At 38.0% G+C, this 21,935-nt stretch overlaps 2 protein-coding genes across 8 annotated transcripts in view; both read right to left on the reverse strand.

Annotated features, from left to right (window-relative positions):
• erc1b (ELKS/RAB6-interacting/CAST family member 1b) overlaps positions 1-357 on the reverse strand; it is a 201,136-nt gene extending 200,779 nt beyond the window's left edge. For all 7 annotated transcript variants that reach the window (XM_084112709.1, XM_084112708.1, XM_084112707.1 and 4 more), the window contains exon 1: positions 75-357. The gene's annotated coding sequence lies outside the window, so the exon portion shown is untranslated. The remainder of the gene's footprint in view (positions 1-74) is intronic.
• Positions 358-1,257: 900 nt separating this feature from the next.
• ninj2 (ninjurin 2) lies at positions 1,258-21,210 on the reverse strand. Its single transcript, XM_084111522.1, has 3 exons — positions 20,891-21,210; positions 2,321-2,531; positions 1,258-2,224 (listed from the first exon to the last, which is right to left on the reverse strand). Exons 1-3 carry the CDS (start codon positions 20,924-20,926, stop codon positions 2,076-2,078), a joined length of 396 nt encoding a protein of 131 aa, XP_083967648.1. The 5' UTR covers positions 20,927-21,210; the 3' UTR covers positions 1,258-2,075.
• Positions 21,211-21,935: the final 725 nt, after the last annotated feature.

Below are 21,935 nucleotides of genomic sequence, written 5' to 3' on the forward strand. Positions count from 1 at the left end.
CACACTATCAATGGGCTGTGTCCGAGCAGTTCAGACTCTTCAGCTGAGGAAATTCACTTTGAAAAGCTCCTTACCTTATTTCACAAGAGGTTAGTCCGGTTTGGTGAGATGGCTGTGCCTGTATGTAGTGTTGTAGACGGACCGTTATCACTTTGAGAGCTGATAACCGCGGGGAAAGCCCTGTTTTAGAGTACTTCTGTCGTTTTCTTCCTCTCTTTGCCAGATCTACCAGCCAGGGCGCTTGAAGTGACGTAACGAACCGGGATGCGCGCTCCCGACACTGGCCTCCATGACCGTGCACGAGCGCTTCCACACAGAGGATGGTGTGCTGGTTGTATTGATGGTGGGCTTCAAATGTAGCAGCATCTATTTTTGTCTTCTTTTTTTTATTATTAACAAATAGTTGACATTTTATACAAGTGAATTCACATGGTCAGTGTCACAGGTTTGCTTTATTTGATTAGTGAAATATAGTACAGAAACCAAAATATTTATTATTCATCATAAATCACATTTATAGGTGTATACCCACACAATGAAGTCTTCTGTGTGTAATTTGGGGTTTGACTGATATTTCTGCTTATGAACTTTCTGCAACTGAAGCATGACTGCAGGAAAAGGTTTCATAGACCATGAACAGGTTCGGGATGTTCTCTCTTGTTCAGTTCCCATAAAGGGATAGTTCACCCAAAAATAAAGATGCTGTCATCATTTACTCCCCCTCAAGTTGATCCAAACCTGTATGAATTTATTTCTTCTGAACACAAAAGAAGATATTTTGAAGAATGTTTGTAACCAGACAGTTAAGGGGACCCATTGACTTCCATAGTATGAAAAAAAAAAAAATACTATGGAAGTCAATGGGTGCCATCAACTATCTGGTTACAAACATCAACAAAACAAAATATCTTCCTTTTTGTTCAGAAGAAATAAATTCATACAGGTTTGGATCAACTTGAGTAAATGATCAAAGAATTAAAAATTTTGGGTGAACTATCCCTTTAACCGAGAACAGGTTATAAATTAGCCTCTAGTCTCTTTCGCGATGAATTATCAGATTATCATTGTCAGTAAATTACACCATCATTCTTACTGAAAACAGTTTCAAACTGCAATGTAATAAAGCAACTGAACCAATTCTATTTACAACCCATCATTATTTGAACTCTACAGTCTGATGTTGACCTATTATTAATATTAGTATTTATATATATTTGATTTAGTTAGTGTACATAAATCCAAAAGACAAATTTAATTAACATTTAAAGCCTGAGAGGGATTTATTCGTTTTTATTACTTGTTTCCAATTGCCTGTTAGTGTAATATAAATATACATATTCCACTAGAGGTCAGTATAGCTTTTCCTGTAGAAGATGAAAGAAGCATTCAATTGATCAAAGGTGAAAGTAAGGACATTTATAATGTTACAAAACATTTCAGTTTCAAAGAAATGCTGCTAAACTTTTCATTTTTCCAAAAATACACACACAAAAAAAATACACAAAAATACTTGATGATGATGATGATAAATGTGTTGTAAAAAGCAAATCAGCATAGAATGATTTCTGAATCTATGTCATCTATCTATCTATCTATCTATCTATCTATCTATCTATCTATCTATCTATCTATCTATCTATCTATCTATCTAAATACAGTAAATTGGATGGCAAACATTTGAGTAATTCATGATAAACATTTATTTTACAATTAACAGGATGAATAGAACATTTATTAGATGATGTATTCATGTTATATAAGTTTTGCTTCTAGGTAATATAAATCACTGGACAGTCTAGAATAAATGAATGTTTATAGACTGTATAATATAATGCCCTCTCTAGAAATAAATAAAAAAGACTTTCAAATAATCGTGTCTTATAAATATCAAATATCAAAGCGAGGAAGTCTTTCATGAATGGATGTGACTTTCATCATAACCATTAAAAACATGAAAGAAACAGTCACAAGCTTGATTAAAACTCAATTTGCTTATACTGTAGCATGCATATTCAACTTTGATATGATTTTTCTCATGTCAAGACAAGAATCCCCTATAGGATCTTACAGACAGTTTACTGTTTAGGATAGAGACCTGTCTTCTGCACCCCAAAAGCGGTGATGAAGATGTTGATGATGACGGTGAGAAACACCAGCCCTGTGGCCACATTATTCATTATGTCCAGCTTCCTCTGATTGGCCACATCGTTGAGGTTTTTGCGTGCTGAAAAAGAAAGATTGTAGAGGAATTACTAAATCCATGTTGATTAAGCCTTTAAAATCCCTGACAGATTTTGTGCATGATGTATTTGACGCTCACCCATGTTGACGAAGAGAGCGCCTGCGAGCACTTGGAAGAAGAGTGACGCAGCGATGAGGATGATGACAGTGAGGAAGTACTTGAACTCAGGGCCCTGCTCCAGGACGGCTTTCAGCTGAGAGGCGTTTGCCATCAGCAGCGCCACATCCAGCATGCTCTCTGCTATACTCTTCTTAGTGGCATAGTGGTTCAAGTTGAGAGGTTCTGCGGGCTGACAGAGAGAAATCAATTCAACTTAAAATATTACATTCAATTAAATATTGAATTCAATTAAAAGGGGCTATGTAGGATTCAGAAACTGGTGTTATTAGCACCACTTAACACCGGTGGCCGTTAAGTGAACTGCAGCCAGCAACCAGGCCTGACGTACAAGGGCCCTGTCCCAAATGGCACACTTCATATGCACTTTTGGACTTAATGGATGACGCGTGCGAGTGTCCAGTAAGTCCGTGAGACCGTAGGGTGTCCCATTTGTCATTTTAGGCCTCAGACGGGTGCTCGCGAGCGCCCCCTTTGCGGTCGATATGTGCCCTCGATGCGCACTCTTTCCGAGCCCGCACTGATGCAGACCTCTTCCCGACAGTCAAAGCGGCATTACATCACGAAAGTGCGGACTCGTAGGGAGACCACGAGTACTTAGGGTGCCATTTGGGACAGGGCCAAGGACGTGATTCAATGACCTGATAGGCTATATCATGGAGAAGATATTTTGTTTTTTGTTTAGATGTAGGAAGAAGTTGAAAATACCTTTGAATATACTGTTTTTAAAGTTCTGTTAACGAACATCCACACTCTTACCACGCTGCTGAGAGCGATGTTTAGATGAGTAATATCTGTATAATATAGCCTAAATATGTGCGGCGCGCTTTCCTCTCAATAACAAAATAAACAACAAAAATGAGAGCGGTGAGAAAACAGCAGTTAAGAAAGCATCTGATCATAGCGATGTGGATATGTTTGCACCAGCTCTGCAATTCACTGGCATCATGTAGACAGATTAGGTCATTAAAATTACACTGTTATGATAGTTTGATTATGAAGTAGAATATATTTAAGACTGTAGATATGGCTATGTGAGACTGTAGTTTGAATTAATCCTTTTTCGTTGCATGACACAATTACATGATTAATTTACAGTAGGCTACACACTGGCTCTTTCGGCATTATCCTGAACGACGTTAGGTGAACGTTGTATTGTATTTATAAGCATTCGGTTCATGTGTCATCTCTCGGGAGCGCGCGTAATGTCACATTCTTTTGATTTTCCAGGCAAAAACGTCCCGAGTACTTAAAGCAACACCAAAACACTTTTCCTCTTCGGTCCCCCTACAGGTTGGAAGCGGAATTGTCCATAACCACTGTCGTAAATAATTTACCATGGCACACATGCTATTTGTTTGGAAATAACCAATGTCCACAGACAAGGTAGAGTATGTTGCATGATTTTATGAAAGTATGATGTATTGCGACATCAGAAATGGCTATTTTTTATATAGGCTCCACCTATCGGCACGCTTGCCGTAAAGCAAGTCAAATTTGTAGTTTCTTATGTCTCATTCGAACTACAGATCCGCTACCCGATCTGGCAAATTTGCATAGTGCGGTTATAGCCGATAGAAGGTCGCAAAGCGAATGCAGAAGTGCCGTCCACCCTGTCACGAGTTGATGAACCACTGAAACGATTTTGGAAACATTATTTTAAGGTACAAAATAATCTTTGGTTTGCTTTAACATAAAAATCAGTCTACAGGCTTTCATAGACAACCTAGGAAGTCGGGGAAGGACTCGTTTTTCAAGTTTCGTTACAAGCTGGTCTCACATGGGCAATAAAGACATTATAGCCTACATATGTGCAGCTTTGCAGTGTTGGCAAGTTGGCACAGGTGGCGACGTAAAGCATTTTCAGACTCATATGCATAGGCTACTGCGTATGAATTAATTTACCTAACAATGTGCTAGCATTTTTTTTTTTCTTCAGTTGAGGAAAACAAGAAACCATACCTCATCTTTAGAAAAAACATCAGTGGTTTCCAGCAGTGGTTTTATCTGTGAGATAAGATCCTTCAAAGTGAGAGAAGTTCTTAGTGCAAATGGAAGAAGGCTGAATGAACCCATTTAAATGTCAAAACTACTGAGCACATTATGTCTAGAATTCTTTCACACAATCTCATCTGGACAAACACTCCAACCTATTTTTATTTTATTTTTTTCAACAAAAACAAATACATTCTCAATTTTTTCCACATATAAATAGTTAATTTCATTCACAAAAATATAAGTAGGCTATATAAATATTCATTTATATAATGTATGCATTAAAATCTTTAAACAGAACAATTATATCACACAAGCTATATTGTGATTTATGCAATAAAATTTAAATATAACTATATAAAAAAAGTCTGTGTTCTACATGGATGTTTGTGGTGATGGCTAACATAATTTATGGACTGTGTAATGAAATGCATTAAAAAACTGTGAACATTCTTAAGGTTTTTCATGATAAATGAATGCACTGACTTTTAATGAGTCATGAGTTTGACCACTGTAGCTACCAATAGATGGCAGCATTTTACTACATATCTTTCAATCTTCAATGTTCTTTTTGTAGACACAACTTGGGGGCGCTAGATATTTAAATCATCTTTTTTTTTTTGTATTTTTTTTTTTTGCATGATATATTTTATTATTTAAAAATAATAATAAATTAAGAAAAAAATAACATTATAAAAAAATTCTTCTAAAATTAGTACATTACCAAAATAAGACTAATATGTAGCCTTCTTTACTGCCAAATAAACACTGATGATACATGTAGATTTTTTTCTCAACCCACTAAACTATTATTAAAAATCATCATCCACACCCTCTCTTGCTCATATTGTATTTCTAATCTCTCTTATGCCCTTCAATCCTTTCTATTCAATCTCAAAATCAATTTAACATTTGCGCTTCACTTCCTGTGTTTCATGATTGCTCTTTTTAATCTTGTCTCTCCTAACGTGCCCTTATCACTGTCTACAGGACCTGTTAGAGACATGTGGACTGAAAGAGATTGCAACTACATCCACATGACCTTGGGCAGATGTCTTATCTACACCAGAACAAACATGCATGCTTCATACATGTGACATATGAAGAGCTTGTTTTGTGAGAAAAAAAAAAAACGGAATCCTCTCCACCAATCACGGCTCAGTAAAACGAAGACCAGGCAAGCGTCCAAATACCACATGCACAGGCTCAGTGTTTTCCTTAATGATGGGGAACGTTTTTCCTTTTTTCTTTTTAAAATAAACACCATGGGAGAGGTCAGGAATATTTTACATGTGGGGCCCATGTAGTTGGCCCACAGGAAGTCCACCTCCCCACCCACTCATTGGCTGCTCTCACGTCCAATAGCAAATGGGAAAGGGCGAGGAGGGTTCACTCAAACAAATAACGTTTTTTGCTCCGTCTTCTTCTTCTTGGCAACCACGTCTCACAACACATGCAGATAAGGAGGGTCCTTGTAAACATTCAAACCCTCTATGCTGGTTTGAAAACACCTTGTTCGCCACAGAAAAGAGAAAAACACACATAAATAAATGTATTAGTACATTATCCGTATTTTTACGGAATTATTTTTTACAGTGTGACTCTCTAAAACTATTTATTTTATAATATTCATTTTATTCTGTCATCTCCATCATGGTTAACGTATTCTTTATTTTAAATCTTTATTAAATAAATCTGTACAGTAGAGGAAATGATCATTTAAAATAATAATAATAATTGAAGCAATAAATATTGAAATTGTTTGTGATTATTTCTCTGTTTGATTAGATTATCGTAGAATTGTTGTAAAACAATAAAATAGGACAAATAAATGATGAAAGTACGGTAAAAGGATTTCAGATATACTTTAAAATCAAACTATCCTAAAAGTGTAATTTTTATTACCTCATGTGTTGACATGATGCCGGTGAATAGCAGAGCTTTTACAAATATATGCACGATCAGCAGCAATAAGTTGTTGGCTGCAGTTTACTTAATGGCCACCCATGTGTCGTTAATAACAAGGGTTTCTGAATTCTTCATATAGCCCCTTTAAAAGGGGAAAATACTGTAACTGAATAAAAACACCAGAAATTACCCAGTACATTTTTGTAGTGGGAAACTTGTTTAGTCTGTGAATGAAGTATTATTTTGAAGTCAGGAAACGGTCACATCGGCATGCCGCTAGGTCAGATCTATTTTGCTCTCTATTTCCTTTCTTTCATTCATTCATTTTCAAGTTACTGTATGAGCCACTCACATTTTTAAACCAGCAGCGGCATGAACTGAGAATAAATTCTGTTTACTTTCAATGGCGTAACCCTGGTCAATTAAAACCTTCAAAACAAAGGAAGCATTGGAACGATGCTGTCCCCAAAGGCAGGAGTAGTTATGAAAGATTGTCATAAAAGCCCTTTCCTTCTTTATTGTGGTATGGGGAGTGCTGAAAAACAAAGGTCTCTCTTTCTCTACTGGATTCATATTACGATGATATTGTGAGATTTTATGACTACAAGAATTTTCTGCCGTTCTGTGCTCTGACATGCCAGGATTACGTGATGATGGATTTAAAACCGGTTTTTACGTTTGGCATACAAGGGGTGATATGACAGCTACTGTACTCACTAACCTGTGGCAAGAATGTAAAGACCTGACATTATATTTTGCCCTTCAAGCATTTATAAAATACAGACTTCTTTCCTGTTGGACATTCTGGCCTGTATAGCATGACCTTTGACCTCAATTTCTCTGCCCTGCATCAGAGATAAAAATATCAGAGTGTGAAGACATGTCACAATCAATCAACAAGTGCAGTTACATAAACATATGTCAAAAAAGCTGTCAAAACTCCCACTATATTGCAACATTAACGATCAGTGTCATCATGGCAACCTGGGATCCATGTAAACAGAGCTGGTAAAGTTATGTTGCCTCAGAACCTTCTGAAGTGAGCCAATCAGGGCCAGGATGAAATGGCATTCTAGCCAATTAGAGAGTGAATGGAGCTTTAGGAATGTGTTGACAGGTCGGTTGGGGGCCCAGAGTATTCTGGGAATTTAAGGGAATTCTGGGAAGTTACCCAGCAACTGTAGGGGATAAAGAACACATGGAGTATTACAACATTACATTCACTTGAAGCATTACAAACATTTAAAGATGTGTAATAAAAAACGGAGAGAGTCAATATTTCACATTTATACGGCCCTATTCAAGTTTGTTTTGCCTAATATGATAAATATATATATATTTTTTTAAATGTAAGACTCAAAATGGGAAATGAAGATTTAACAGATTTTTAAAGCATTGTTTTCTACAGGTTAAATGGTTACCAGTAGGTGGCGACAGTAGGTGTCTTTAGGAGTGTCTTTATGAGTGAATCATTTGCTTTTAGTTCTTGAATCACCACCTGATGCGTTCAAGTGTGTGTATCTGCAGGTCAGAGTAATAGGCCTGCCGAAAGATCTTTAAAATTGGTTGCGAAAGCTGTCTGTTATGGTGTGGGGTAGGGTTAGGGGTTAGTTTCTGTTGTAGCATTGTGTACCATTCAGCACGCCCCTATCTTTTGGCAAGCCCGTTACAACCTGCAGCTATCCTATCGTTTGTTTAAACGCATTGAATAATTCCCGAACGAAACACAGGACTGTTCTTTCTGTCTCATTTCGAATTCTTCACCCTCCCCGGGTCGCACTTGTCAACCGCATACATCATCGAGGCTCTCATTTCAGAAAAGCAACCATTGCATTCCAAAGTAAGAAATTAATTGCCGTTATAAACACCTCATAGTACATTTTTAAAACGGTTGCTTTTCTGAAATGAGACAGCTGAGATGACAAATGCACCGCTTTTATAAGTGAGTCGTCGTATTATTCACTCAACCAATTCGTCCAGATTCATTAAGGAACAAAACACCAGTATATAGCCCCTTTCACACAGTGCGTTGATCCCGGGAAATTGCCATAAAATTGCTAGAGTGCCTTCTGTGTGAATGCAAACACGTCCCGGGAACCCGGGATTGATGCCGGGATGGGAAACTAGTAACATTACCGGGATCAGTCCCGGAACGTGCCCTGTGTGAACGAAAGCCAGGACCAATGCCGTAAGGGCCTTTCTACAACCCATGCTGCAAACCCAGTGGTGCTACTGGGGAGTATGGACTCGTCTTCGTGTAGAAATGATGAAATCCCGTTATCCCGGACACATTATCCGTGTATTTTCCGCAATCTCTGTGTGAAAGGGGCTTATGTTTGTTTGAAGATGTTTAACGGTTCATCCTGCTTCGTCTTCATTTGGAACTGACAAACTCTCATTATTGTATCTAAAATGGAAGTTTCATTTATTAACTTCTTGTTTTTATTATGTAGTAGTAGCCTTCATTGTACTGTTACGTAATGTCTTTGTTATGCAGTATTTAAATTTTTTTACAAAACAGAAGGGCACTGAAGGCCTTGCACTTTATACTTTATCACTTAAGTATACTAAAGTATAAATCTGATGTCAAACTGTTGCTTATTCCCTCACTGAGAAAATAAGTGCTTTTGAGAGTGTGTTTAACAAACTTCACATGGGCGGTTTTAGTCTGTATAAACCAATAAAACCGGGCCTTTTATCACTGACAGCATGTCTGCATTTGTGCAATAACAGATTTCTTTCTACGTCTAAGTGAAGTTATCCGTGGGGCTTATTGTGGGCTGTTTAGATTGGTAGAGGGTCACGCTATGTTTATAATGACAGTTGCTATAAGCACTGGAACATCTTCACTTCATATTAAACACAGGGAAAGTGGAGGCAGAGGGGGTGCGATGGGACACACCCCTTCCCGACCACTGAGCCCGCGGCAGCTGTCACACCTGAAGAACCACATGACCTCATTCACATTCACATAATCACAATGATGATGATATGGTGATGTAGATAGATAGATAGATAGACAGACAGACATTATTGTATTAAAGTACTTAAGATTCATTCCTTTCAGAATATAGGTCTCTAAAACGACACTGTGCATCTGTAATAACTACAGTATATACTAATATATACAATAACTAATAGTAAAACTATTAAAAAGTCGCTGAGTAACTTGCTCATAAACAGACTATCACCTGCACTGACATCCTGCCACTGTGACTCTCCAGTGTGTCACTTCTGCTGCTATTGTGTTCATATGGGAGGTTGGGAACATGTGTGTTGTTTTCACATGGGTAGAGGAAGGGGTTTGTGTATTAACTGTGGTTGACTTAATTTGAATTTGTCATGCGGATGTGGCTAAATAGAGGCTGAGAAAAAAGACAATTTAGAAGCAGAAATAGTGAATAGAAAAAAAGTGTTGGTTCTTCTTTTGAGGTCATAGCTCACCAAATATAAAGCAGTCCATACATGCAGACACCACAGTTAAACACGTTTTTTTATTTCTCTCTTTCTATACGATCACACACATATGAAAGCAAACATAAGGTTTATCGCCCCACAACACCCCTCACTCTTTCTGTCTGACTCCTACTGACTAGACCATTTTCACTTCCCAGAATTCACTTCTGTGGGCGGTCTAAAAGGTTGGCAATGTGTTTTCTGTTAAACTGTGATTGTGTTTTCACTCATAACCTTCAGTGATGCCCTTCTTCTTGCCGTCATGAAAAAAAAAATAACAGGAGAAAATAACTTTCTTCTATTAAAACGGGAAGTTTGAGTGGGAAGGACATGCTAACAGCTTTGTATTTACATTACAGTAAATGAAAATGATTTGCTACTTTATATGGTCAGATGTAGTTGGTACAACGGGGAGGGAAATTCTCATTCTAGAAAGCATTTGATTGGACAAAATGAGTGAGTGCAGGATGAGTCTTCAATATGTCAACACACTTATAGTCAATCAGCAGTAGGGGTGTATACACTCATGATGGGGGGAGGAGAGAGAGTGAGATTTGAAGAAAGACTGTAGACAGAGAAATGGCTGAGAGACATTAAAGAGAAAAGATCAGAGGAATATCACTGGAAACTGGTATGAGCAGACAAGAGCTTTAGGGCCCAATAAAGCTTTCCAGTGCTGGAGAAACCTGAAACCGGAACTTAGAGGTTGTGTTGTTTCTGCTCCATATGCCAGGTTTCACAGAACCAAGATATGCTGTTGTTGTAATGTTAGCTTACCCTGGAAATCCAGAGTCCTCGCGAGAGCACAAGTTGAATTTGCTCAGCGAGTTTACTCTGGCGTCGAGTAATGATGCTCATTAAATATGCCCTTGTATCCGAGCTGCACCAATCACATCGGGTTATCTGATATAGGCGGGCCAGAGGCGAGCTAAACAGAAGACGACAGCGCTGTGACGTCGAAGTCATTAGTAAACATTGCAAGATGGCTATGGATGAACACCAACGGCTTTGGCCGCTACAATGAACGAGTCAGACTTGGCTTTTTATCTAAAAGAGGAACAGAAGACGGCGCTCGAATCGTTCCTTTGCAAGAAGGGCGTTTTTGCTGTTTTGCCGACCGGATACGGCAAGAGTCTAATCTACCAGTTAGCTCCGCTGGTAGCTAAGCGTATGGGGCTTGTTGTGATTGGTCGTAGTGTTATCCAATTGCGTGCAGTGAGATTTTCAAATGCACACTTGGTGCCGCCCCTCGAGCTGGCCGATTTTCATTAGTCGATGCCAGACCATTAATCTTTCAGATTTAGGTCTGGATTTCCAGGCTAATGTTAGCTAGTAACAGGCCAGCTTTGAGCTTCATTGTGTGTCTGGAGCTGCTGGCGACTAACAACCAACTCTCGCTTGTATAAACTGAAGGCTACTCTTGTGTACTCTTCATTGTCGTTCGTTCGTCATCTTCGCATTATTTTTCGTGAAGTATTGTTTTGCTTCACTTCAGCTATGATAAAAATACATCCACTGTGTATTGCGTGTTCATGCATTTTGGGGGCGGAGCAATGAAGGGATCGGTGTGTTTGTTTGGGTAGATATCAAATATCAACAGTGTTTCTCAGAAATCGTTCACTGGTCTTTTAATACGCGTACTGTAACATATCAACATTTGTTTCAATTGTTTCTATTTTATTTTGCTTTTAGAAGATACATTTGAAGCAAAGGTATAAATGAGACCTCAATGAGATGGAAAAGCCAACCTCTGAGCATTAAAATCATTTTCTGGGTGTCATAAAACACACACACAAACACGCACGCACGCACGCACACACACACACACACAACCTGTTTGGCAGAGTTTAATACTGTGCAAAGTCATAATGGAGCCCAAGGGAGACACTTCTCTTAAAGAATTCATGCTAATATCATCCCTGATCCTGGTCTGCTTGTCAAACCACTGTGTCAAAAAGGAGTTAAAGAACAGGAAATGTTTACTTTACTCTATAAGCTTCAGGATAAAATTCCTACCTTCTCTTTCCCATGTACCCACCAAACATCCTTTATATTTCCTGTAGTGACACAAGGACGAGTAAATGATCCGATACGGTGCCTTAGTGGGTTGTCATTGAAGTGAACTACATGACATAAGCGGATTGGGAATGTGTGTGTACTAAACTATAGCTAGGAGACAAAACTGTCCCCAAAAGTGAGCTAAATCTGACCAGACGTCCCTTTGGGGACGTCCTCAATTGGAAAACTCAAACATAAACACTTTTTCTTTTTTTCTTTTTTTTTTCTTTTTTTACGTATGTACATATTTTCTTCTTACACTAAAATAACTTTTTACAGTTTGTCATTATGATTATAGTAGCTTTATATAAAAGTGTATTGTTTATATAAAAACAATACAAGTTTGTTCTCATTTACAGATGTGTGTGAGTGTGTTCTGCTGGGTTTTTTTGGGATACAGCGGCACAGAGCTGGACAACTGTGGTGTCACTTCTATAAAATGGGTCATGATATTCACATTAACCCAAGACGAGTCCAGCAATGACACACACACACACACACACACACACACACACACACACACACACACACACACACACACACACACTGTCCTCCTCTGTCCTTTGATAACCAGTTTATCTGCAGCACTCGGCTCAGGGCTCTCTTTGTCCCTATCTGTCCTGGAAACAATAATAAAGAGAGAAAAGGAGAGATGGAAATGTAAATGGATGAGTAGAGGATGTGTGGAGCAGGTTCCTGAGCTCAGGGCGGAGGTCTGTGTTTGTCAGTTCAGTTTTCCAGCACCATCTTATCACCCAGCTTTTTCTCTCTCTCTCCATTCCTCCCTCGCTTTTTCTATATCTCCCCTGAGCTCCCTGTGTTGTCCCTCCCTGTGAAAACATGATGACCTCAGAAAACTGGACGGGACCAAACCAAATCTGTGTTACGAAGTGACATAAGTGTTTCATAAAGTTTGGCTGGGTGGCATGGAGAGTGAAAAAAAAAAGGTTTAATTTATTTAAAACATTTTCAAAGTAAAATTAAATAAAATTGAAAAAATAAATGTAAAATGTCATTTCATTTCATTAAATTTTTCTGATAAACCTGTATCTTTCTATTACCATGCCAAATCTTATGTTGGTTTTAACAATATCCAATGGCATATATTTGTATTCCCATCCTAGCAACAAGCTAAAAGTGCACATTTGCAGTGGGAACAACCCATTTTCCCCACTTGTTAAAAATGTCCACGATTCTCTCATTATCATCACTGGCCTGTAATCATAAAAGAGGGCACCAGATAATTTTTTTTTTTTTATAGCACATTCAAAATGATAGATGATTATACAGGCATTTTGCCCTGTCAGACTGACCTCGAAGTTACTCAGATTTATACACTATGCTATATCATTATACCAGTGCTCTTTAATTGTCTCTAGGTTAACACACTCTAAAGTTAGAGTATGTGTGAATATGTGTGTCTATGGAGGGGTGTGGTTGGGATAGTGTTGGTATGGCATGGCATCAAAAAGGCAAAATGGCCTGGATTGGGCAGCAGCAGCTCTGGAAAGCCCCGAAACGGCTGACTGCTTTAGTCATGGCTGCTGTAGTCACATGGGCTGGAATGTCTTTCATACTGAATAATACAGTTGAAACAGCTAGAAATGTGAGTGCAAATTCCTGCTCTGCTGGTCAATGAGTTGACAAACAGCTAGAGGGAGACAGGCCTTTCATGACCCTCTGTGTGTGCGTGTGTGTGTGTGTGTGTGTGTGTGTGTGTGTGGAAGCATCTCTGGTGTCATATTATAGTGGAACGTCCAGTTTGTCAAATGACTGCTGGAGTGCCTGAAAAACACATTAGGCTTTATTATCTGCCTGTGTCTGTGCTGAGAACAATCTCTCGGGCGCGCTGACTTCAGATTTATGAGGCTGTGATGATGACTCATCCAGCTCTGAAGGCCATGTAGTGTCTGAGATACTTCTACTGGGGTGTTTGTGGTCTCACGCATTACCAACTCTGTCCTGCAGGGGAACAAGAAGCTCAAAAAAACAGAGGGAGAAAAGAACTACCAAGCAGAGAAAAATATTATTGCTCAGATGTTGCCCTTTTAATAGTTGTTTAAATAAAGTGTCATTTTAGTTCCAGATGTTTTTTTAGATGTTATCTTTTTTAATCCTATTTAGTGCTCAAAAAATGAAAAAAAAATTTTTAAAAAAGAAAAAGAAAATAAGTATTGTTATTTTTTAAAATTGTTATACTGTAATTTGGCATATTAATTTTAAACACAAATATATTTATATATATGTGTGTGTGTGTGTGTTTATATATGATTCTCTAAAAACTATTAAATTTGAAGACTTAAGAACATGTGGAATAAATGGAAAAAAATGCACACAAGATATTAATATGTATTGTTTTTTTTGTTTTTTATATTGTGATTTTTGCCATATTTATTTTAAATACATTATATTTTAATGTTAAAATGTCAATGATTGTGATTCTCAGCTGCCATGGGAATTACATTCTGTTTATTAAAATACAACAATGCAGCGATTCCTTTGTGAAACTCAAAAACAGAAGAACTAAGTGGCAAAAAAAAAAAAAAAAAAAATGTTCAAACGAAACATAGAAAAATAGAAATGTTTTTGTGCATTTGCGTGTTCACATCAATCAGAGAGCAGTGTGTGTTCCCAGGAACAGGAAGGCATCTGTATGAGTCAAACAGGCAACATAAATAATCTCAGAATACATCAAGCGTCTCTCCTGACATCAGGATGGACGGATGCCAAACAGTCACAGACACATGTATGCTGACTATACTATGAACAGCCTCAAATGGGCCACTCTTATTAAACAAGCTCTGAATTTCACGTTTGTTTGTGTATTCGTCTGGAAAATTAATTTCAGTAGGATGAAGAGCATGGAAACCCAAGGTCATGACATTTGTTTGGCCCCCAGCATGAAAACGCACTTGAATTGGTTTACAAAGCATTGCTTTGTGGTCTTGGGTCTAAATACTATCCAAGCACCGCCTGTTGACCACAACACATCTTCAATAAAAAAATATTTGACACCTTTTTTCACTGGTTTAAAACCCACAATCGACTCACTGTGCCTTCAAACATGTTTTCAATCAGTATGCCATTAAAGCAGCTGGACTCTTTAGACGAACAGGCTCCTGGATCCTGGACAGTGTCGTATGGGACTAAGGTATTAAATCCACACCCATATAAAGTCTGGAGCAGCCCAACACCATGTTTAACAGACATGCCTCTCATAGTATGAGTTACTCTTTGTGGCTAAAGGACACCGGTTAATGCATAGCCTAGCATAGTAAAAACACATCGGCCGAGAGTCTGTGAAGAAGAGGCTTCCAGAGGGACAGGTTATATAACAGGAAATAGTTATATAATCTCACACATATGCTTTTTATATAATGTGGAAGTATGTTTTTTTATATACATACAGTATATATTTTTGAAACTGAATGTGGAGGATTTTAACTGTGACAAGATGACTGACAGGGCAGTTTAAACTGCACGACAGAGCGGTGCTACACACTCAAAAGTATGTATGTTTCTACTTTTAGGGCATAGTATAATTGGGACACAGCACGTATTTAAGTGAGTAGCCTATATTTTCACTGAGTCTGACTCTGTTGCAATGCATTCTGGGATTGCATTCTTTTTGAAGATTACGGCTGCGTCCGAATCCGATGTTAACTTCACTTCCTGTCTCCTGAAATACCTTCATCTGATCGATTTTTGAAGGCAGCATATAGATGTATCCTCCGCTGCCTTTGATATCCCACAATCCTTTGCGTTCCATTCCATAAAAGTTAAGCTAAAAAGGAAAGATGTCGTCTGAAAGTTGTGGTTGGTGGTAAGTTTGCGTGTAAATGTACGTTTTTGAGCAACGTTTTCCACTTTTGATGTAATTTCTAGCGAGAAATTACTATTAATTACTTATTTTTCTCATATTTGTGAAGCATTGAATATAGCGCTATGAAGGTGACTTGACTTGACTAGAAGGCAACATGATGATTCTGCTTAGTTTTTTGAAAAAAGTCTTAATGTCGGGTGTGTGTGTGTGTGTGTGGGGGGGGGGGGGGTGCATATGGTTCCCAAAGAATTTAATTTGGAAGCAGAAGGCATGACCCCAGAAAACCCCACATGTTTTGCTTCCACATGTGACATCTCAGCATGAGACTTTCCTCCAGGGCTTTCCTGCCTTTCAGTGTGGAGCACCCACTGGTTTGGACCACTAAAGAACGCTGTGTTTCCTTCCCTCCTTCTCTCTGAGAAGTGCTGTCGAGGAAGAAACGCAGACAGATGTGACTGGATAAAGTAACTTAAACTGACAGCTGACCCATGAACGATCAATCATGCTGTCAGTGACAAGCCATGTTCAAACACTCGCCCAGCAGTGCCATGTGTGTGTCCTATACCAGTGAATCCTGATAAAGAAGAGCTACACATGCCTGTTATATGAAAACAACCAGACCAAAGTGTGAATGTTTATGTCTTGAGATCTACAGTAGCCATAAAACTATTTGGACACTTAATACGCTTACAATTGTCTGAACTTTATTTCAATTGGCGTTTGAGAAGTTCACACAGGGTTAGTCTCCCGTTTTCCTACTTTTTTCAGCTTCAAACCTAACTTAGGCCTTCAATCGTCAACGTTTAAATCCTGTCTGGCTAGCATGCTTCCCACGATGTTTACACATTAGGTCAGTAGGCGGAGAGTAGACGGTCTTTAGCGACTGTTCGAATGCATTCGACCACATGAGTGTTTACACTACGAAAGCAATCCGGTCTAATGCGTTTTCAAATACCTCTGGAAGTGGTCGAAAGTGGACAAGCTCAGAATATTTTTGACCTCATTTACATCTGTATTTAGCGTCGTCCTCTGGTAATTGGATTGACGAAAAAGCTTCTAAGTGCCAAGTGTAAACAGGTCCTTTTATGCTGATTTAGTCCTCAAGAAACATTTCTTATTATTATCAATGTTGAAAACAGTTGCTGCTTAATATTTGTGAAAAATATGATACATAAAAAAAAAAAAAAGTTTTTTACACAAAGTTCAGAACTCTCAAAAGAACAGCATTTATTTGAAATATTGCTTTAATATATATAATTCTTCACCGCTTAAGAGTGCTTATAACGCAAACATCTGCAGAATTGTCAATCATGTGAAACCCACAAAGCAATAAACATGTTGTCACTAGGACACTAAATCAAGAAGATCAAGGTGTTTCATCACAGACGTGACACAACCTCAGGTTAGGGCGTTATTCATTCAAATACGGTTGTAGTGTCAGTCCATATCTTTAAACAAACATTCTCGAGAGACACGGCAACAGCAGAACTGTGCCAGTTTCAATTTTCTTTCAGTTGTTACTTTTTAACCATTCTATCAAAGAGCTTATCGTGTCTGCGGGGTGGTCACGGATGTGTTCACAGGCTGGTGCAACATGTCCTCTGTGAGATCTCTCACCAAGAGGCCCCTGTGAAAGCGGCCCCATTACCCCTTCCCACAGGTGAGGGAATATGCACTTCGCATATCTCATTCTGATAGCTTTGACCCTTGAGGACCCCATCAGGCTTGAATCTAGGGCACGTCGTGACCTATTGGTTCACAGTGTCCCTGTATATATTGCACATGCATCACCTCAGTGACATACACTAAAAATTCCCAGAACTGTGCGATATGTTTTAGAGATGAAAAATGCTGATGAGAGGGTGGAGCAACCTGTCACTCACATGAGATCGACCAATAGCAAACCACTACTTATCCAATCAACTCCCGATGGACAAAATCAAGTCAAGATCTTAAATCAGTATTTTCTTGTTCGAGAAGCCATTTTACTTTACAATAGATAGGGAAGAAGAGACTATTGCAACTTCTGTTTCATAACGACTTTAAGCTATAAACCTTTTTTATAGATTTTTTATGGCTTAATTCACACTGTCAGTTTTAGGGAAATTAAAACATTCAGATGACACACAGCTCATATCTCCATAGATGTAAGTTACCAAAACCACACATGAAAACCCGCAAGGGTTTTCCATGAAAGCAGTTGTGAGTCATAAAAATGTACGGGTGTGAGTTCAGTTATAACTGAATAGAATTCTATTATAACATTCAATAGAATGCGGTTGTCACTCCTGTAAATAACTGAACTGTGTGTGAACGTAACCGAATTATGGACTCAAATACAGGATTGACAACCGTATTTTGTTGCTGAGTGAACGTGGTCTATGAGTAAGTGTTCTATATAAAAATGAGTTTGACAATATCCAGACAGAATTAACTTAACAATTTTTTAGTCTTAAGCTTTTCCAGTCCATTTTATGACTGGGAGTCAGATTCAAAAAATATTTCTTACTTTAATAGAAGACCTATTTTGCTTGTCATTATATACATTATTATTTAAAGCTAAATGCGATAAAGAATAGCCTTTTTAGTAAAGCTTATAAAATCAGTAATTTCTCCTACTATTTCTGATTGTGACTTTGAGAAGATGTCTTCATCAAGTCAGTGGACATGCATCTGTGTTCATCTACACATGAACTATATATATCTGTGTTCAAATGTCACTGTGGTGACCAGACAGCAGACAGACGACTGTGATCAGAGGAGGAGAGCTCAGCATTAACCAGTGTGTTATTATTATAATAGCAAACAAACCTAATTACCAATAAGCCTGTTAATGCACTTACATAACCTTCAATGGCCTTCACTCTTATCTGCCTTCGTTTGAAGTTTCAAAATCATCAACTACATATTAAACTTAAAAATTGCACGTTTGTTTTATTATAGCTAGTAAAAACATGGTGCTACAAAATGCACTGTATCTCATCACGTGACTGCTTTACAGGACCCCTTCATAGATGACAACATAAGTGTGCAAATCTGTTTTTCATCCCACATCTGGAAACACTTATTTCTCCCAGAATTCCACGGTGCATTCGAGTATTTATTGTTACTGCAACAGCAGCACTGCATCATGGGACATGATCCAGACAGATCTATGCGTTGCTTGGATTTTCACGGAAATTCAATATGACTTCAACACGTGGTCAACTCCCAGTCATGAAGCAAGTAAAAAAGCACAAAGTTGAAGGGAATGCATTCAACACGTGGCTGTGTTGCTTTCAAACGTGTCACACTAGTGTGAGAGATGCCAGATCAGGTGCTACTGCCCACTATAGAGCCCGGTCGAAGTGGCACCAATGTGCCATCAGGTCAAAGAGTAGTATAGCCAATTCCCAGAAATGCCAGTCATCATCCTGTACTTCACAAAAACACTCCAAACGTTTCATTAGAGAATACAAGGAAACACTGGAGAGAATTAGATGTAAATTGCACTGCCAAAGAAATACAGCTTAGACATGCACAAATCATTTAAATGTCAGAAGTTATCGCATAATGCACATATCCAAGTTTAGATGACTCGGATTTTACATCCGATGAACCCATGGTCGTTGTTATAATCAGCGCATTATCTGGCAATCTTTTTCACAGGGATAATGGTGTTCTGTAATATCATATAGTACCCTGCCTGCAAGCGCCGTGTAATCCAGAGGAAATGGGATCCCAAGCTCACTGTCATGACCGTGGATTAGTTTGGAGACCTGCCGATCCACGCTTCTCTGTGTCGTTCTGCTGTAAGTGACCGGACTGAGACCTTTTGTTTCATAACTAATTTATCTTCGCTGCTCAGGCCATGGGCAAGTGTTATTAAACATAATAATATAATGTTGTTATAAAATTAACAAGTCAGCAGATATGACATTTGGACATTTACTGGGACATGCTTGGCAGATGGATGTGAGGCAAGGATAGTCCTATGACAAACAAATCCTGCAGGAATTTGTCCCTAGGAAGTGGAATTTAATATATGCCACTAATAATAGAAACATGTCTGAGAAGGTCATTGAATAAAACCTTAAAGGGAAAGTTCACCATAACAAGAAAATTCTGAAAAAAATGCATAAAAATGCAAAATATACTGTTCAAATGTTTGGGTCAGTAATTATTATTTTTTTGTTTAAGAAATTAATACTTTTATTCAGTAAGGATGCATTAAATTGATCAAAAGTAACAACGAAGACATGTTACAAAAAATGTCTATTTCAAATAAATGATGTTCTTTTGAACTTTTGTTTTCAACACTGATAATAATGAGAAATGTTTCTTGTCAGAAATGTTTCTTTCAAATCAGCATATCAGAATGATTTCTGAAGGATCATGTGACACTGAAGACTGGAGTAATGATGCTGAAAATTCAGCCTTGGCCACAGGAATAAATTACATTTTAAAATGTATTTAAATAGAAAACAGTTATTTGAAATTGTGGCAACACTTTAGAAAACTGTACCATACCTACACAGAAATAATTGAGTGACACAATAGTTTCACTTTAGAATACTATTTCAAATAATTAGTAATTCCTTATGAAGGATTTGATAATACTTGAGTATTACCAAAAAAATATCTTCTTTTGTCTTACATGTAAGAAATTTAGATGATATGATGACAGAATATTCATTTTTGGTGAACTATCCCTTTAAGAAAAAACAAACGAGTAACTGAACTTCAAACTGTATGTTATTCCTAAATGAAAGTTATAGTGGTCGAAAAAGTTCCAAGAAACTTTAAAAAAAGATTCAGAATTGCCTATTTCTGTCATCTGAGATCATGAGCCATCTAAAAACATCATGATGCAAAAAATAGACCTTTTGTAAGCTTTTTTTCCCCCCAGAATTGCACTTCAACAGACTTTTTTTTTTTTTTTTCTACTGGACATGTACAGTTTCCATCCAACCGAGTGTTGTAATTCTCTCCCTGGGAAGCCTTGGTTGTCATAGGTTTGTGACAATCCTCCTGACCCCAGTAATAGTTTGGTAAGTGCATGTTTTGTTGATCTTCGGGTACATTAAATGTTCAGTCTGTCTTTGCAGTCCATCACTAATTGATATTTGATGGATTCTTTGAGTGATGCTTCAGATGAGAGAGAATTATACATGATCCCCTTCCTCTAAATACACACAACATTCTGCACCCCGACGTGAGGACAGAGAAGGACAGAGATCAGGAGAAAGAAAATAAGGAATGTCATGTCGCAGCCCCCAAAGAAATACCAATGGCTAGACGTCTCAGCATACCTGTGGTCGATCTGTACGTCCTCTTGCTGCAGACATGGCGAGTCCCGGATGACTGTCGTCGATGCGTACGGCTGAATCGTAGTCGAGATACGCTCGGAGTTCCTTAGAAAGGGAAAGTGGGAAAGTTGGCAAAAGCTTTTGAAGAAATTCATGGCACACAGCAAGGACAGACGTCCAGACAAACAAGTGTGTTATTCACTTCTTTCTCTTTTTTTAAGTCCAGCGCCACTCCAACCCACTGGACTGGGTTTACAACAAAACTGAGCACTCCTTTGTAAACAGTAAACCAGTCAAATATATCCAGTGTAATCACAGTCTGCGGAGTGGAGAAAGACGAGATTTTTCGGTTTCTTGTTCAAGTGCCCAGTCAGTATTATTAGACTCAAATTCCCCCCAATCCAGTCAAAGACTACATTCAGAGCTCATTCACACAAACTGCAACATTTTGATATTTTTATAAATGTGTGGCCAATATGTGGTTAGTGTTTTAATATAAAGAACACACACAAAAAAATGAATTGGGGACATTGGTAAACTTCACTGGTGAGTCTTTCAGAGTTAAAATATACTTTCTCCAGTTTAACATGCAGAGACTACTTTAAAGAAGTCATTTATAATGTAGTTTGATTTTCCTAAAAAGTGTAAACATGGCTATTTCAATATCGCTCTATTTGTTTGAGTGTCAACTTCTGGCTCATCCAATGGCATGGGTTTGGAGTAGAAGACTACCTATTTGGCTGGACAATGAAATTACAGATTTCAGGAAATATGTTGGGAACAGCTGTTGTTGTTTTTTACAATTAGTCGTACAGAAATTACACATTCCCCTTTAATAAAGGGATAGTTCAACCAAAAACCAAAGTTCTGTCATTATTTGCTTACTCTCATGTCAATCCAAACCTGTATAATTTTTGTTTCATGCAATCACAAGGAAAGTCTTAAAAAAGTCACAAAACGCCATAAAAGTATTAAAAAATATTACAAAAATTGTGATTTGTTTGCTATATGGTTATATAAGTCTTCTATAGTATTTGAGACCAGAATC

This window comes from Abramis brama, assembly GCF_963993115.1.
Source record: "Abramis brama genome assembly, chromosome: 4".
Taxonomy (NCBI): domain Eukaryota; kingdom Metazoa; phylum Chordata; class Actinopteri; order Cypriniformes; family Leuciscidae; genus Abramis; species Abramis brama.

Bases quoted from the DNA above. Each gene is read 5' to 3' on its own strand.
- ninj2 (XM_084111522.1), bottom strand. From the start codon at position 20,926: ATGTCTGCAGCAAGAGGACGTACAGATCGACCACAG. The intron at 2,532-20,890 runs GTATGCTGAGAC...TCTCTCTGTCAG, and splicing joins GACGTACAGATCGACCACAG to CCCGCAGAACCTCTCAACTT. The intron at 2,225-2,320 runs GTGAGCGTCAAA...TTTCTTTTTCAG, and splicing joins CGCTCTCTTCGTCAACATGG to CACGCAAAAACCTCAACGAT.